This window comes from Artemia franciscana, chromosome 18 (genome assembly GCF_032884065.1).
Source record: "Artemia franciscana chromosome 18, ASM3288406v1, whole genome shotgun sequence".
NCBI lineage: Eukaryota > Metazoa > Arthropoda > Branchiopoda > Anostraca > Artemiidae > Artemia > Artemia franciscana.
The window spans coordinates 32462368-32482083 of record NC_088880.1 but is presented as its reverse complement, the minus strand read 5'-3'; the positions used below and the strand labels follow the sequence as shown (position 1 = coordinate 32482083).

General features: G+C 33.3%; 1 protein-coding gene across 1 annotated transcript in view; it reads right to left on the bottom strand.

Moving 5' to 3' along the window:
- Window positions 1-19716, bottom strand: part of LOC136038883 (agrin-like) — a 209988-nt gene that overhangs the window by 124159 nt on the left and 66113 nt on the right. Inside the window, exon 3 of the mRNA XM_065722350.1 lies at window positions 8152-8367. Coding sequence (XP_065578422.1) covers window positions 8152-8367 — 216 coding nt within the window. The remainder of the gene's footprint in view (window positions 1-8151; window positions 8368-19716) is intronic.

The following is a 19716-nucleotide window of genomic DNA, read 5'->3' as shown; positions in this document are numbered from 1 at the left end:
GTCGGTGATCAGTTTTTACCTCGAGATATTATTCTTCATAAGCGAAACGCTCAGTTGTTAAGAATTGCTGAAACTCATCGATGCTACGATGCCCTACAATATCCTATCATTTTTTGGGATGGAGCCGACGGCTATCACTTTAATTGATGAATCCAGCCACTAACAAAGAAATGAATAAGAAATGCAGTGCAATGCATTATTATTCCTATAGACTAATGATTCGGCAGGATGAAGAAAATTATATTTAAGAATGCCGTGAATTGTTTCACCAATTTGTCGTTGATATGTATGCTAAAATTGAATCAGAACGTTTGCTATATATCCGCCTGAATCAGACCAAGCGCCATTGTAGTTGTGTCCCTATGTCCCACCTGTGAATATAGATATATATATATATATATATATATATATATATATAAATATATATATATATATATATATATATATATATATATATATATATATATATATATATATATATATATATATATATATATATATATATATATATATATGTTTTTAACTACGTAAAGCTTGCGAATATACAACATTCTTTGCTGTCCCATTGTCTGTGCATATAAATAGATTGTCAGGTTTACCGACTCTTGAACATGCAACATATAATGGTCCATGGGAAAACAATCCGTATTCAGATCTATACCTCATGATTCTAATGATTGCCCTTGAGCTTTGTTGATGGTGATTGCTAATCGACCATTCCCTGAGTCGCCATCGTCATTTATATATCCCCCTGTGCACCCCGGCGTCCCCTTTGTAGTTATGTCCCTGTGTCCCGGTCGTCATTTATATTCCCTGTGTCCCGGTCGTCATTTGTGTCCCGGTGTTCCAGTCTGTGATTTCTCTTTGAGTGTCCCGGGCGTCATTTATATTCCCTGTGTCCCGGTCGTCATTTGTATCCCGGTGTCCCGGTCTGTATATACATTCGTTTTTTAGTTTTGTTTTTCTCCTTTATTTTTTTCCTTTTTTCTTTTTTTTCTTTTTAGTTTATTTAGATTTTTAGATTTTTTAGTTTTTTTATTAGTTTTTAGTTTTTTTGTAGTTTTTACCATTTTTTTAGTTTTTTTAGTTTTTTTTTTTTACTTATGTCCTGGTCGTCATTTATACTCCCTGTGTCCCGGTCGTCATTTGTGTCTCGGTGCTTTGTTGATTGCTAATTTATATTATATTTATATTTATATTTTTTATATTTATTAATATTTTTTTAGTTTTCTTTTTCTCTTATTTTTCAGTTTTTTCCTTTTTTTCAGTTTTTTCTTTTTTAGTTTTTAGTTTTTTTTTGTTTTTTACCTTTTTTTAGTTTTTTTAGTTTTTTTAGTTTTTTAGCTTTTTTAGTTTTTTTATTAGTTTTTAGTTTTTTTTTAGTTTTTGCCTTTTTTTAGTTTTTTCAGTTTTTTTTAGTTTTTAGTTTTTTACCTTTTTTTAGTTTTTTTTAGTTTTTTAGCTTTTTTAGTTTTTTTTCTTTTTAGTTTTTTTTGTAGTTTTTACCTTTTTTAGTTTTTTTTCTTCTTTTGTATTAGTGTGAAATAATTCAGACGTCATATGCGGACAAACACGACGTCACTCGACAGACAGACAGACAGACATAACCCACAAACAACTTATTTTTATATATATTTATTCATATTTTTTCAGTTTTCTTTTTCTCTTTTATTTTTCAGTTTTTTCCTTTTTTTTAGTTTTTTTCTTTTTTAGTTTTTAGTTTTTTTTAGTTTTTTACCTTTTTTTAGTTTTTTTAGTTTTTTTAGTTTTTTAGCTTTTTTAGTTTTTTTATTAGTTTTTATTTTTTTTGTAGTTTTTGCCTTTTTTTATTTTTTTCAGTTTTTTTTTAGTTATTAGATTTTTACCTTTTTTTAGTTTTTTTTAGTTTTTTAGCTTTTTTAGTTTTTTTTCTTTTTAGTTTTTTTTGTAGTTTTTACCTTTTTTAGTTTTTTTCTTCTTTTGTATTAGTGTGAAATAATTCAGACGTCATATGCGGACAAACATGACGTCACCTGATCCACAGATCCACACACAGACAACTTATTTTTATATATATAGATATATATATATATATATATATATATATATATATATATATATATATATATATATATATATATATATATATATATATATATATATATATATATATATATATATATATATATATATATATATATATATATATATATATATATATATATATATATATATATATATATATATATATATATATATATATATATATATATATATATATATATATACTAGCTGTTGGGGTGGCGCTTCGCGCCCCCCCCAAGCCCCCCGCGCGCGTAAGTCGTTACGCGCCATAATAGTTACGCGCCATTGTAGTTGTGTCCCTATGTCCCACCTGTGAATATAGATAGATATATATATATATGGTTTTAACTACGTAAAACTTGCGAATATACAACATTCTTTGCTGTCCCATTGTCTTTGCATATAAATAGATTGTCAGGTTTACCGACTCTTGAACATGCAACATATAATGGTCCATGGGAAAACAATCTGTATTCAGATCTATACCTCATGATTCTAATGATTGCCCTTGAGCTTTGTTGATGGTGATTGCTAATCGACCATTCCCTGTCCCGGTGTCCCGGTCGTCATTTACATCCCCCTGTTTCCTCCGGTGTCCCCGTTGTAGTTGTGTCCCTGTGTCCCGGTCGTCATTTATATTCCCTGTGTCCCGGTCGTCATTTGTATCCCGGTGTCCCGGTCTGTATATACATTCGTTTTTTAGTTTTGTTTTTCTCCTTTATTTTTTTCCTTTTTTTTTCTTTTTTAGCTTATTTAGATTTTTAGATTTTTTAGTTTTTTTATTAGTTTTTAGTTTTTTTTTCTTTTTAGTTTTTTTGTCCCGGTCGTCATTTATATCCCCCTGTTTCCCCCGGTGTCCCCGTTGTAGTTGTGTCCCTGTGTCCCGGTCGTCATTTATATTCCCTGTGTCCCGGTCGTCATTTGTATCCCGGTGTACCGGTCTGTATATACATTCGTTTTTTAGTTTTGTTTTTCTCCTTTATTTTTTTCCTTTTTTTTCTTTTTTAGTTTATTTAGATTTTTAGATTTTTTAGTTTTTTTATTAGTTTTTAGTTTTTTTTTCTTTTTAGTTTTTTTGTAGTTTTTACCTTCTTTTTAGTTTTGTTAATTTTTTTTTACTTATGTCCTGGTCGTCATTTATACTCCCTATGTCCCGGTGCTTTGTTGATTGCTAATCGAACATTCCTTTTGTCCTGGTCGCTTTCTCTTTGAGTGTCGTCATTTATTTTTTTCTTTTTTAGTTCTTTTAGTTTTTACCTTTTTTAGTTTTTTTTAGTTTTTTAGATGAAAATTTTTTTTAGTTTTTTCCTTTTTTTCTTTTTAGTTTTTATTGGTTTTTACCTTTATGTTAGCTTATTTTTCAGTTTTTTCCTTTTTTTTTAGTTTTTTTTTATTTTTTATTTTTTTTAGTTTTTTACCTTTTTTTAGTTTTTTTAGTTTTTTTAGTTTTTTTAGTTTTTTAGCTTTTTTACTTTTTTTATTAGTTTTTAGTTTTTTTGTAGTTTTTGCCTTTTTTTAGTTTTTTCAGTTTTTTTTTTAGTTTTTTATTGGTTTTTACCTTTATTTTAGCTTATTTTTCAGTTTTTTCCTTTTTTTTAGTTTTTTTTAGTTTTTAGTTTTTTTAGTTTTTTACCTTTTTTTAGTTTTTTTAGTTTTTTTAGTTTTTTAGCTTTTTTATTTTTTTTATTAGTTTTTTGTTTTTTTTGTAGTTTTTGCCTTTTTTTTAGTTTTTTTAGTTTTTTAGCTTTTTTATTAGTTTTTAGTTTTTTTTGTAGTTTTTGCCTTTTTTTAGTTTGACAACTTATTTTTATATATATAGATAGTTTTTTTTTTTTACTTATGTCCTGGTCGTCATTTATACTCCCTGTGTCCCGGTGCTTTGTTGATTGCTAATCGAACATTCCTTTTGTCCTGGTCGCTTTCTCTTTGAGTGTCGTCATTTATTAGTTTTTTCCTTTTTTTCTTTTTAGTTTTTTATTGGTTTTTACCTTTATTTTAGCTTATTTTTCAGTTTTTTCCTTTTTTTAGTTTTTTTTTATTTTTTATTTTTTTTAGTTTTTTACCTTTTTTTAGTTTTTTTAGTTTTTTTAGTTTTTTAGCTTTTTTACTTTTTTTATTAGTTTTTAGTTTTTTTTTGTAGTTTTTGCCTTTTTTTAGTTTTTTCAGTTTTTTTTTTAGTTTTTTATTGGTTTTTACCTTTATAGTTTTTTTAGTTTTTTAGCTTTTTTATTTTTTTTATTAGTTTTTAGTTTTTTTTGTAGTTTTTGCCTTTTTTTAGTTTTTTCAGTTTTGACGTCACCTGATCCAGTTTTTTCAGGTGACGTCACCTGACACATCCATCCACACATCCACAGACAGACAACTTATTTTTATATATATAGATATATATATATATATATATATATATATCTATATATATATAAAAATAAGTTGTCTGTCTGTGTGTCTGTCTGTGGATCAGGTGACGTCATGTTTCTGTGTTGACTGACGTCATGAAATTAGTTGTCGTCATTTTTGCTTTGACGGTGAGATCATTCAAGATATTTAAGACATATGTTCACGTAGAAATCTATTAATGTTTAAGTTTACAATGACTGATGAACTTACCATGGCAAAAGCCGATGAAGATGCTCAAAGAGTCTATGCCAAAAAACTTGCTGCTGATAGAGAAAATCAGAAAAGAAAGCGTGCCGAGGAATCAAAAGAACAGCAAGGAAACAGGCTTGAGGCTGATAGAGAAAGAAAGAACAGAAAGCGTGCCGAGGAATCAAAAGAACAGCAAGGAAACAGGCTTGAGGCTGATAGAGAAAGAAAGAACAGAAAGCGTGCCGAGGAATCGAAAGAACAGCAAGGAAACAGGCTTGAGGCTGATAAAGAAAAAAAGAACAGAAAGCGTGCCGAGGAACTACCAGAGCAACGCGGAAGCAGACTTGCTGCTAAAAGAGAAAGTGAAAAAAGAAGGCGTGCCGAGGAATTACAAGAACAGCAAGAATTCAGGCTTGCTGCTGATAGAGAAAGTAAGAAAAGAAAGCGTGCCGAGGAATCACAAGAACAGCAAGAAATCAGGCTTGCTGCTGATAGAGAAAGTAAGAAAAGAAAGCGTGCCGAGGAATCAGAGCAACCTGAAAGTTATCGCCTGGCATTCAGGTACAACCCAGTCGATGATTATAGCTTGAGTAGATGTGTTCAAATAGGGACAATGTCTAAAATTTGTCCCTATTGCAAGGCCTTGAAATTCAATGGTGAAACAATGGGAATGTGTTGCGCCTCAGGAAAAGTTAAACTTTCTCTATTGGCTGCACCACCAGAGCCATTGAAGACGAATGAATGCTTGCCTGAAAAATTCTAATTTATGGGCACACGTAAAAATATTAAAATTAACTACAAATATGCGTGTCCGATTGCAAAACGATGACTCTGGTCAAACATTTTCAGATCAATTGCTGACAATTGGAAACGGAAAGCTCCCAGTAGACTCAATTTCAGGACGTATACAACTACCTGCTGATTTCTGTAATTTAGTGACGTCCAAAAATGAATTGATTGAAAAAGTATTTCCGAATATTCTAAAAAATTATAAAAATAATAAATGGCTAAGTGAAAGAGGGATTCTCGCACCCAAAAATATAGACGTCCACGAAATCAACAATATTGTTTTGACCAAGATTCGAGACCAGGCAGTCCTTTACAAGTCAGTCGACACAGTTTTGGAACCAAATGAAGCGGTTAATTATCCATCTGAAATTTTAAATTCCATAGATCTTTCAGGGTTTCCACCACACGTGCTACAACTAAAAATAGGCGTACCAATAATACTTTTAAGAAATATAAACCCACCAAAGCTTTGCAATGGCACTCGACTTGTCGTAAAAAAAACAATGGAAAACCTAATAGAGGCCACAATCTTGACAGGGCCTTTTGAGGGTGAGGCTGTTCTTATTCCTCGCATTCCCATGATTCCAACGGATCTGCCTTTTCAATTTAAAAGATTGCAATTCCCAATTCGATTAGCATTTGCAATCACCATTAACAAAGCTCAAGGTCAATCATTAGAAAAATGTGGTATAGATCTTAATACTGATTGCTTTCCCATGGACAATTGTACGTTGCATGTTCGAGGGTCGGTAAACCTGACAATCTATTTATATGCAGCGACAATTGGACAGCGAAGAATGTTGTATATTCGCAAGTTTTACGCAGTTAATTTGTATTGTATCTATCTATCTATCTATCTATATAAAACGAGTTGTGTGTATGCATGGTCATTTGTTTGTAAAAGGAGCGTTTGCATATGATGTCATTATTAGTACATACGGCTTTGTATATGCAGAGACAATGGGAAAGCCAAGAATGTTGTATATTCGCAATTTTTACGTAGTTTAACTCCTGCAGACGAAATGAATGCTTGCCTAAAAAATTCTAATTTATGGGCACACGTAAAAATATTAAAATTAACTACAAATATGTATGTCCGATTGCAAAACGATGACTCTGGTCAAACAGTAGACTCAATTTCAGGACGTATACAGCTACCTGCTGATTTCTGTAATTTAGTGACGTCCAAAAATGAATTGATTGAAAAAGTATTTCCGAATATTCTAAAAAATTATAAAAATAATAAATGGCTAAGTGAAAGAGCGATTCTCGCACCCAAAAATATAGACGTCCACGAAATCAACAATATTGTTTTGACCAAGATTCGAGACCAGGCAGTCCTTTACAAGCCAGTCGACACAGTTTTGGAACCAATTGAAGCGGTTAATTATCCATCTGAATTTTTAAATTCCATAGATCCTTCAGGGTTTCCACCACACGTGCTACAACTAAAAATAGGCGTACCAATAATACTTTTAAGAAATATCAACCCACTAAAGCTTTGCAATGGCACGCGACTTGCCGTAAAAAAAACAATGGAAAACCTAATAGAGGCCACAATCTTGACAGGGCCTTATGAGGGTGAGGCTGTTCTTATTCCTCGCATTCCCATGATTCCAACGGATCTGCGTTTTCAATTTAAAAGATTGCAATTCCCAATTCGATTAGTATTTGCAATCACCATTAACAAAGCTCAAGGTCAATCATTAGAAAAATGTGGAAAACCTAATAGAGGCCACAATCTTGACAGGGCCTTATGAGGGTGAGGCTGTTCTTATTCCTCGCATTCCCATGATTCCAACGGATCTGCTTTTTCAATTTAATAGATTGCAACTCCCAATTCGATTAGTATTTGCAATCACCATTAACAAAGCTCAAAGTCAATCATTAGAAAAATGTGGTATAGATCTTAATACTGATTGTTTTTCCCATGGACAATTGTACGTTGCATGTTCGAGGGTCGGTAAACCTGACAATGTATTTATATGCAGCGACAATTGGACAGCGAAGAATGTTGTATATTCGCAAGTTTTACGCAGTTAATTTGTATTGTATCTATCTATCTATCTATCTAAATAAAAACGAGTTGTGTGGATGCATGTTTGTTTGTTTGTAAAAAGAGCGTTTGCATATGACGTCATTATTAGTACATACGGCTTTGTATATGCACAGACAATGGGAAAGCCAAGAATGTTGTTTATTCGCAATTTTTACGTAGTTTGAAACACATATATAAATCTATCTATATTCACAGGTGGGACACAGGGACACAACTACAATGGCGCATAACTAATATGGCGCGTAACGACTTACGCGTGCGGGGGGGCTTGGGGGGGCGCGAAGCGCCCCACCAACTATGTGTTGGGGTGGCGCGAAGCGCCACCCCAACAGCTAGTATATATATATATATATATATATATATATATATATATATATATATATATATATATATATATATATATATATATATATATATATATATATATATATATATATATATATATAGAATCTCACGGACTATGTCTGAGATCTTACTGAAATTGATCTACCACGATGAGAATAAACTTTGACAATAATTAGTGGGTTTCTTAAGTTTTGAAGGGAACTTTTTATTAAAAGCGTCTTCCAGCATCGTTTTTTTCCTTTTGGAAGGTTTAGTATCAGCTAAGAGATGTTCTTTTTGGAGAAGACTTAAAAAGATGAAATACTTACTACATCCATCGTAATACGCTACATCGATATTCTTCTTAGACAGACAAGAATTTCTTCTAACCTCACATTCATTTTCATATGTTCGGCCATCACTTCCACAAACTGGCTTGAAAACAGGATCACATGGAGAAGGACATGAGCAGACTGGGATTCCAGCTGGGTTAAGGGAGCAGTCCTCTTGCTGACGACAAGGTGAATTTAAACATGGGTTTATTCCTATAGAATAAAGGAATGAAAACCTTGATTCGCTATTGGCCAATCATGTAACCAATTAAAGTCCAAAGAGCTAAAATAATAACAACAAAAATGACGACACCAAAAGTTATGGGTAATTTATAAGAGCAGGAATCGGCGCTAGTTTTGGTGAAAAAAAAAAAAAAAAACTAAAAATACCTTCTAGCGTTTGGCGACACTAGCATTTTTTTCAAGCTCACTAATAATTTTTCTGTCAGGAGCTTCAATTAGATACTTGTAACTACCCTAAGTTTATCAATTACACTAATTAAATTAATTATTGTTACTATTATACTGAAAAAAATGTCAAATGTTGCCAACTGCTACATGGCGTTGATAGCTTTCGTCAACACTCAAGCCAGTTCCTAATTTTTCCAGATTTTGATGATTTTCCTACTGTTTTTTTTTAAAGCAAAGCCTCTGGGAAGGCTTGCAAAACAAAGAGAAATGTTCAAGTCTGAAGAATGATTTTATTATAAAAAAAATAAAATATTATATTAGCTATGAAGTCCCACCATCATGCAAATTTGAAATCTTCGCCATATATTTAAAAAAAAATCTATCATGGTTGCAGCAGCAGCTGCAATCTAATTCAACTTGCAACAACAGCTACAATTTAGCTCAACCCGCAGGAATTGTCGGAACCTAGTAAAGAGTGAGCCCGAGTCCACAGTAGGCTAACTAAACGTTGATGGCCAGATTTAAAAAAGCTGCCTAATGAGAAAAATTGCCATCTCATACTGATTCAGGAATGGTAACTACTATTTCGGTTAGTTTTAGTTTATTGCGAAAACATATTTATGATGATTTCGAAAAAAACCTGAAACGCATAAGAAATGGCGTCTAATCGAAATGGAAAAGTGCAATGTTGGAATCAGCATGGTCAAAAACTTTTTATAGAAAAATTACGCTGATATCTCTCCTTTTTTCTACCAGGGCTTGGCGGTTACCAGAACATCAGAGGGAGATTTTTAATTGCTCATTGAAAAGCAATTGCTTATACCTACGTGCTTCGTACCATCTTTACGCTTTTTACTGCCAATTATACCATCCGCAACGACCATACAGAACTTGGCATTTTGGCTGCCATTTCTGAAGTGGTGAGACTAGAGGGCTACCAGAAAATTGTACACAGATGTTTAATAGCTCACAAAAAAAAGGAGAAAGGTCATCTGTTGTTTTATTTGCATTGATTTCATCGATATATTACAGACAGACTGTGAAGCAATAATTTGGCTCGTTTTAAGTTTCAATTTCGATCTTTACTTCCCTCAGAACTTTTTTTTAATTAATTGTATAATGAGCCCATCAAAGACATGCTTGACAGAGAATATGTCCCGCATTGCCAATACATTGGGAATACTGTCCCAATCTTACATGATTTTTTTTTAATTTATGTCTACAGGTACAGAGAAATCTTAAGGTGTCTGTAAACTATGCCGTAAAACCTTTCACAATACCATATCTGAGGACTTTATGTTAAGTTATGTAATGTTACGGTTATGTCTATAAGGTAGGCAGCACAAAGCAGACTTCACCTCTACACAGAATGTTACGTTATGCAAATTTTTCTTACGCTATCTAATTAATTATCCCAATTAATGAACTTTTTCCCAATCTCCATTCCACTTTTTAATTTTGAATAGTTCGCTTAAGATGACTGTGATGATATAGATGATCAATGCGACTGTTTTATTGGATTTTTACGTTAGAGTAAAGAAGATCTGTTAAAGTGTACAAGTTTATATTAAACTTAACATGACGTTACGCTTAGCATAAAAGTATGTACGTAGTGGGGAAGCCATTTTATGCAGAGATATTGAAGAAATTAAAAGACCAATAAGTAAACTTTCTCGATAATGTATAGATAAATTGCCTGTTTTCTCTCGCTTAGCAAACCTGGCCCTGAGCAAGCTTAGCCTTTTAAAATATATATTTACATATATAACTGCGTATGACCCATCTATTTATGACAGAATGCTATAACCGGATAAAGGATTAAGATCCTCCAGAGCCATTGCTGGTGCACGAGGCATCGGATCGGCATTTTTATTGCCGGGGCTTTTTATAGGGACAAGTGAATATTCTAACCATCTCTCATTATTATACGGCAAGCTCAGGTCCACTTACGGAACAGTTTCTTGATTTTTAAAGCCGGAATGAAGTGACGGAATATTTGAGCTCTGCTTGAAAATAAAAACATTTTTATTTTGTAATGTGAAAACAGTCTTTTTTATAATCCGGTATAGTTTCAAACTACAACAACTACAACCGCTAACAACTTACGGGCCAACAAGGCTTTGTATGCTCCTCGTTCTTCCTGCTAAACTCAGAGCTGTACTCTTTACTTTCGCCATAAAAGTTCTCAGTTTTTTAAATTCTTCTGACCTCCTCTCACGTCTTCTGAGGACGTCCTTTGTTTTGGCACGAGCTAGATTCCCATCAAGAACAGTTTTTAGCAAATGGGTTTGACTAATAAAATCATTAATGATTTTGACGGGATACGATAAATACATCAATTTTTGCGTCGGATTAATGTGAAAAAACTTGTTTAAGTTTAAATATTAGCGTAACTTAATACTTAGTGCATAAATTGTTATTCAAAATTAGTCAAAATGACTTCATTAGTCAAACCTGACCTAACTTTCCTAACCTTTCTGTTCTCATAGCCCTAGAAAATTGAATGGAGCCCCTTTTTGTGCTAGCCCATTGTAAGCTGGAATAAACAGTTGTTTAGTATACGCTAATTCAACAAATAAGTAGCAAAATTAGTAACAAATAAGTAACAAAAGTAATTCAACAAAAAGTAACAAAAATAACTCTTTAGCAAATTCTCTGAAAATATTTAGAATTTTTATTTTATTTTTATTACCAAAACGCAGAAGGTTTTCGCTTGTCTTGCATAAACACAAATAAGGAAGAATAAACAAAAATATTGGTATCAGATATTGCGCAATGTTACGCAAATAAATGGTTAAAAAAATAGCCGAACAAATCAGATCAATGGTTTCCCCTAAAGTCACTTGAATGAATGAATAAAAGCTTTTTTTTAATGAAAATAGCATTCATTTTACAGACATTGCCTGTCAGAAGCATGATTTATGGAGCTATGGAGTTTTGCAGAAGAATCATATTACATGACTATATAGAAAGATACTATATAGAAGAACTATATAGAAATTTTTGTGTATTGAGTCTTATGCAATAATTCCTATGCAGTTTCATTATCCAAAATGTTATTGTAGTGGTGATAGATTTATAAAAAACCGTTACTTTCACTGATTTTAATTGGTGCATAGGTTCTATTACTAGATCGTGAGATCTCATGGAAAATCAATTTAGTATGAAACCACTGTCAGAGCACTTCCTTTCGTGATCCAGAAAGAACGTTACAGAAAAGTAGACGTCTAGCACAGTTTAACTATGTATTTTCTACAGTAGACCAAACATGGTATAATCACAGTTTGGCTATCACCTTCTAGATCACGTCTATTACAGTTTATCACACGTCCACCACAAATCTATTACACAATTAAATAAAAAAAAAAGTTTTTTTAACTGAAAGTAAGGAGCGACATTAAAACTTAAAACGAACAGAAATTACTTCGTATATAAAAGGGACTGCTCCCTCATCAACGCCCCGCTCTTTACGCTAAAGTTTGACTCTTTCTCTCAACTCTTCTTTTTAAAACAGTAAAATACTTTAGCGTAAATTGCGGGGTGTTGATGAGGAAGCAGCCCCTTTAATATACGAAGTAATTTCTGTTCGTTTTAAGTTTTAATGTCGCTCCTTACTTTCAGTTAAAAAAACTTTTTTTTTATTTAATTTCTGAACGTTTTTGAATCAATGCATGTTTTGATTTTGGCTCTCCGCAGAGGAATAATTAAAACGAAATTTGCATATTTATTTTTTTTGGCTACATGGCTTTCTCATAATTTTGATCGAATGATTTTGAGAAAAAAAAGAGCGGGGGAGGAAGCCTAGTTGCCCTCCGATTTTCGGTTAATTAAAAAGGCAACTAGAACTTTTGATTTTTTACGAATCTTTTTATTAGTAAAAGATATACGTAACTTATAAATTAGCTTACGTAAAGAACTTTTGTATTCTCATGTTTTTATTACATATATGAGGGGGTTCGCCCCCTCGTCATTACCTCGCTCTTTACACTAAAGCTTAAACTTTGTCCCAATTCATTAAGAATGACCCCTGAATCACAAAAGCCGTAGAATAAATAGTTGAAATTACTAAAAATACTTTAGCGTAAAGAGCAAGGTATTAGGAGGAGGTGAGCCCCTGATATGGGTAATAATTTCTGTTCGTTTTAAGTTTCAATGCTACTCCTTACTTCTAGCTGAAAAAAACGTTTTCATATTTATTTTTTCATTGTTTTTTTAAGTAATGCTAGTAAATCCTAGGCTCCCTTCATGGAAATTTTCTTCCTCCATGACGAATTCCTCGATGGAAAGCTCCCCAGCATATCCCCCTCTTCTCAACCCCTGCCCCCAACCAAAAAATCCTCATGAAAACGCCTCTACCCTTCCCAATAACCATTACTATATGTAAGCACTGGTCAAAGTTTGTAACTTGTAGCCCCTCCCACGGGGACTCTGGGGGAGTAGGTCGTCCCCAAAGACATAGTTATAAGATTTTTCGACTACGTTGAATAAAATAGCTATCTCAGAATTTTGATCCCGTTGACTTCGGAAAAATGATTAGCGTGGGAGGGGGCCTTAGGTGCCCTCCAATTTTTTTTGTCACTTAAAAAGGGCACTAGAACGTTTCATTTCCGTTAGAATGAGCCCTCTCGCAACATTCTAGGACAACTGGGTCGATACGATCACCCCTGGGAAAAAAAAACAAACAAACAAACAAACCAACAAATAAACACGCATCCGCGATCTGCTTTCAGGCAAAATATACAAAATTCCACATTTTTGTAGATAGGAGCTTGAAACTTCAACGGTAGGGTTCTCTGATACGCTGAATATCATGGTGTGATTTTCGTTAAGACTCTATGACTTTTAGGGGGTGTTTCCCCCTATTTTCTAAAATAGGGCAAATTTTCTCAGGCTCGTAACTTCTGATGGGTAGGACTAAACTTGATGAAACTTCAAGGGAACCGTGTTTGCCTCTATTTTCTAAATTAATGCAAATTTTCTCAGGCTCATACCTTTGATGGGTGAGACTAAACTTGATGAAACTTATATATTTAAAGTCAGCATTAAAATGCAATTCTTTTGATGTAGCTATTGGTACCAAAATTCCATTTTTTAAAGTTTCGGTTACTACTGAGCCGGGTCGCTCCTTACCACAGTTCGTTACCACGAACTGTTTGACTATCGTCTAGCACCGTTTTACTATGCATTTTCTGCAGCAGACCAGACATGGAGGTACAATTGTAAAAAAACCAGTGTTATTATTATTGTTTACAAAAAATTATTGTATAAGAATATGGAAATATTACATAAGAGTTATTTGTGAAATTCAAAGCGAATTCTTGCATCATGATCTTGGTTTTGAAAGTTATGTCCCTTATCTTCCAAAGTTTTTCAACTGCAAAAAAATGCCACCCCAGGTTGTTTTGTTTTTCATTACGAACCAGTTTTGTTAGCAAAGATACTAGCACAATCAATTTATAAACAGGTTGCAAAAACAATCAGCTAGATCTTTTCCCTACTTGATCAAAGGTAAACAGCAAGGTTTTTCTAGGTCAGTCAATTGTGTTTTGCTTCCGGAGTCTTAATTGGATTTTCTTAGACATGGAAAATCAATTTTTGCTAATACCAAAGAAATAGCTTAAATTGCGATGGGACTCAAAAATTAAAGTCACAAAATAATTTTAATGGCTTTATAAGTCTACGTATTTGTTCTAGCAGGTACAAGCACATGTTTGTGCTTGAAACGTGTCTTACTTAAAACAAAATTCGCATAATCACATACAGCGCAATAGCGTTGCCTTAGTAAACAGCGATGTGGTATCTATGTATTATTGTTGTTCTTTCCCAAATCACTTCGTATTGAAAGAGGAATAGCTGAAAATTTGCAGGTGACTTATTTTACTGGAAGTTCAAAGTACTAGATTCTCTTTTTTAGGAGCCGAAAGTATTGTGGGTCAACAATCTGCCATTCCGTGTTCTTATTAGCAACCTCTTAACTCTTAACCTCCAAAGACTTCTTATCAAAATAGAAGATAGCCCTTGTTCACTATAGTCAAAAGGCTTACTAAATATTCCTAACTGGACAACCTGATGATCAGAGCCCCTGGGCAAGGGTCGTTAAAATATGGAAATTTCCCGTTGCTCGTGTACAGGTTTTTGTACAGGAAAGGGGGCATGCTCGACTTTGAGTATTCACTAAGTATTGAGTGTTAATGGAGCTATTAAATTGATTAATTTCCTTCCAACCTTCGTAAAAGATTCCATGGTCACAAGAAATTAATCAAATCAGAGAATTTTTTCGAAAGTCATGAAGGTTATTGGTGTGCTTGGTGTGATTGGTGATCATTAAAATCAAGACGATAGCCAGTTTTGTTGGTTGTCAAATTAAACATGCGTATCTAGTGACAATGTAAGGTATAATGTAAGCTAGTAAGCACACAACAAACTTTTTTTTTAATCTTTTACGAATATATGAAAAGGTATGTTAAAATTTAGTTAGAAAAAAATAAGTTGTGTTATAACTAAGTGGACAAAAAAAACGACTTTCGTTATGAAAAATAAGAAAACAAGTTATATTGTAATTTATTACTACTATTACTTTTAGCAACTTACTGCACTGTCAAGCCACCTGAAGTAAACACAGCTACGCAAGCTCCTCTATAAAAATCAGTTCAAACCCTCTTTCTTTGCACCCTCCTATGTCAAGGTTAAGAATCCGTGGACAATTTTTCTGGGAAACACCTAAGAAATCCTCCTCTGTCTAGTACCCACGTTTCAGAGTCGTACTTTGCTACTGTCATCCCTGTACCTTCCACTGCTCAGGGGTTTGTTCTTAGACTTAAATTCCCATTCTTCAAAACTTTTTTCAACTATGAGAATAACATATTTACTGATAATACTACCTAGGTCAGTGAACCTATCTATTTGATCTGTTTTCCTGCTCCCCAACAACACTTCTTAACCTTCACTTATTCACAGTCTTAGGAACTTAATAACATTAATTTCCTTACCTGTTCTTGCACCTTGATCTATCAATACCTTAAAACATAATTCATTATGCTGTGAGAAAAATTTTCTTTACTGATAATACTACCTAGGTGTAAAAAAGGCCTTATTTTCATGTAGGTTTCGTAACTCAATTTTTGGTAGAAGTCGAATTTTCCTTTAGTTCAATAAATCAATTGTAAGCCAGCTATCTCATTCGGCCAGTGATTTTCAAGATAAAACCTGAAAGTCCCTTCTCTTTTTATATCAGCTACAATGAATTGTGAAGTTTTAAATGTATAGACACCTCTTTGTTTCATAAAATAGCAACTATTGAAACATTTGGCAGATCATAAATAACTGAAGACCCAATTCAGTCATGTACTGTATAGGACTAAATTGAATGTCGTAAGATGTTGTGACATTATGATTTTTTAGAGCAACACCAGAAAAAAACACTTATTTATCAAAAGACTAGAGATTACCTGAAAGGTAAAGAGGGGTTACCTGAAAGGTTACCTGAAAGGTAAAGGTAAATCACATTTAAACGCAAATCAAATATAACACAGATATCAAGAGACAATTGGGGTTGTCTTGGCTTTTCTTGTCTAGATATCAAGTTAGAGAGGAACAGAACTTTGGTAAATCACCTCTCTTTAACCCATTATCTCATTTGTCTCAACTTCTTTGAATGTAATATTAAAGTAATATTATAAAGCCTTGTCGTCACTTTGTTTAATTAAATAAAAAAATAAGTTTTTCTTAAATGAAAGTAAGGTGCAACATTAAAAGGAGCGAGGGAGGAGGCCTAGTTCCTAGTTAGGAGACCCTCCAATTTTTGATTACTTGAAAAAGCAACTAGAACTTTTAATTTTTTACAAATGTTTTCATTGGTAAAAAATATACGCAACTTATGAATTAACTTACGTAACGAATTTCTATATTCGTATGTTTTTGTTGCGTATATGAGGGGGTTCAACCCTCGTCGATACCACGCTCTTTACACTAAAGCCTTTATTTTGTCCCAATTCCTTAAGAATGACATCTAAATCACAAAGGCTGTAGAATAAATAGTTGAAATTACTAAAAATACTTTAGCGTAAACAATGAGATATAACGAAGAGGTAAATCCCTCATATGCGTAATAATTTTTGTTCGTTTTGAGTTTCAATGCTGCTCCTTACTTTCAGTAGAAAAAACTTTCCATTTCCAAGTTTCTCCATGGATATTTCCTCCCACGTAACCCCCCTCCCCAACTCTCCCCCCTAAACCAAAAAAATCCCCCTGAGAACGTCTGTACACTTCCCAGTAACCATTACTATATGTAAACATAGGTCAAAGTTTGTAACTTGCAGCCCCTCTCACGGGGACTGCGGGGGAGTAAGTCGTCCTAAAGACATAGATATTAGGTTTTTCGACTATGGTGAATAAAATGGCTATCTCAGAATTTTGATCCGGTGACTTTTGGGAAAACATGAGCGTGGGAGGGGGCCTAGGTGCCCTCCAATTTTTTTTGTCACTTAAAAAGGGCACTAGAACTTTCAATTTCCTTTAGCATGAGCCCTCTCGCGACATTCTAGGACCACTCAGTCGATACGATCACCCCTGGGAAAAAAAAAAAAAAAAAACAAATAAACAGGTATCCGTGATCTGTCTTCTTGGAAAAAATGCGAAATTCCACATTTTTATAGATAGGAGCTTGAAACTGCTACAAGAAGGTTCTCTGATACGCTGAATTTGATGGTGTGATTTTCGTTAAGATTATATGACTTTTAGGGGGTGTTTCCTCGTATTTTCTAAAATGAGGCAAATTTTCTCAGGCTTGTAACGTTTGATGGGTATAACCCATCTTGATGAAACTTCTTTTGATGTATTTATTGGTATCAAAATTCTATTTTTTAGAGTTTCGGTTACTATTGAGCCGGGTCGCTCCTTACTACAGTTCGTTACCACGAACTATTTGATCGGTATTATTTTGCACTGAGGGTGGTCAACTGACTGAAATATTTGAAATATTTTTTCGCTGGCTTTTGTTGTTCTCGCTCTCTATTCTTCGCGATTTTTTGTTTGATCCAAGAGAATCCTTATTTTGTTGAATTAAGTTGTCAGGCAAACTATCAATTCCACTTTTGGGCTTTGGCAATAACTTTAGTTAGAACAGTATCTCCTTATTAAATTAAGCCATTGTACTATAGTATATTTGGACCACAGCAAAAAGCTGTGGTTACTTTTTATATAGCCTAATATCCTTTCTAAATATCTCTTTTATTCGGTTACGGGTCTTACGATTTCTTCCTTATCCTTCTTTTTAGTTAAGACCGGGTCTGTTTAAGACCATCATCATTGAAAGATAATTCAATCTAAGATTTATTCATTTTAAGATTCGTCCCTTTCTTAAGAATTCGAGTAGAGAGTCCCTTCCAGGAAGCATAAAGTTATGATCGGTATGCCCTTTATTTGCTGGTAAAAAGAATAACGGAATTGGAAGTACATTAAATACTTGCTAAAGAGTTAAACCAAGTTCATTCAGACCTCGTAATATGTTACTGTTCTTGAAACTCTTACCAAATGATAATTTTACTAATTTTGTTTTCTAATAATTCCTCAGCTACTGCTACATCAATATTTGCATACATAGAAACAATGTCATTACTGCTTATAATTCTAATTTCTGAGATACTTACGTTTTTTAAGTTTTTCGACTAAATTTACCGAATTACATATGATTTTTTAAGAATAAAGCAAAGAATTAAAGGCTCTACAATAGATACAATAGATATTTGCATTTTAAATCAATCCAATCCTCACAAGTTAAAACAACTGTCGTAATCTCTCTCGTCGATTGTGTCCTAAACATTTGTTCTGATTCCGACATCACAGCAGAACTAAACATTATCAGGGATATACTTTTTGAAAATGTGTATCCTCTCTTATTTATTAATAATGCAATTAACCGTATGTTGAAAAGACACTCCCGTAAAATAAATGATAGTTTACCTTGTATGAGTCCCGATAAGCCCTCAAACGCAATTTACCTCCCATATATCTCAAAACTCACTACGGATCTCAAAAAATTCTGCACACAAAATAATCTGTATGTTGTATTTACCGATAATTTCAAAATCACAAATTTCCTAAATTCCGGTAAAGATAAACCCCAGTTACTGGCCAAATAGGGGTCAATCAAATACCATGCGACTATAGCAAATACTATGTGGATAGAACTCACCAGAATTTAGAGAAATGCCTACAATAGGATAAAGATGATATCACCAAAGCTCTAAATTCTAATATTCCTAATGTCTCTTTTGATTCTGCCTTAAGCAGCCATGTTTTTGAAAATCCTAGCCACAAAATACTTTTTGAAGAATCTGCCCGTATTAGCAACGACCTAGGCATAAAACAAGTAGTTCGAGAAGCAATTGAAATCAGACTCAAGATTAGTAATAATATTTCTATTATTATGTGAAATAATAATATTTTTCACAAAATATTTACATAAAACCAGTAGTTATTAATACAGAAACAGTTTCAAAAAGACCTTTAAGGTTAGCTGCCAAAAAGGCAAGATTAGCAATAACAACGTGATTTTAATTATTCTTCTTACATTTCAATAATTTGCGTTATTTCACCTCACCTCAGTCATGGTTGACCTTCACTGATGTAAGGGTAATCGGACTGTTTTAAAAACTTTTCATTTTAGTTTTATTGGTCGTATGTTGTTGTAAGTCTTTTTTCTCTTATGTTTTTATGTTTTGCTGAGGAAAGTCCTTGGACAAAGGGTTGAAATATTCCTTCAATTTAGAATTCCACTGTCTTACGGAAAAAACAAATCCCTTTTGTTGTTCTTATTTTTCATGTTTGTTAGAGCCCTCTTTAATAGTCGAAAATGACTGGAGAGTAACCAACCACCCTCCCAATACCATCGTTTCTTCAAAGAAATCCAATCAAAATTTTCAGATAGCCATTTTGTTCAGCGCTAAAAGTTCCAGAAATTGTGTCTTTGAGGATAAAATCTCCAAAAGCCCTCAGGACAAGGGCTGCAAGTTATACCCTTGGGATATATAAGGTTCTTATAGAAAGGTGGCCGCATAAACTTCATAGGAAGCACTGTGGATTAGTAATCAGACGTTTTGAAGCCCCTTTTAAGATTCAAAGTGGTCAGAGGGTGGATACACCCCCCCATAC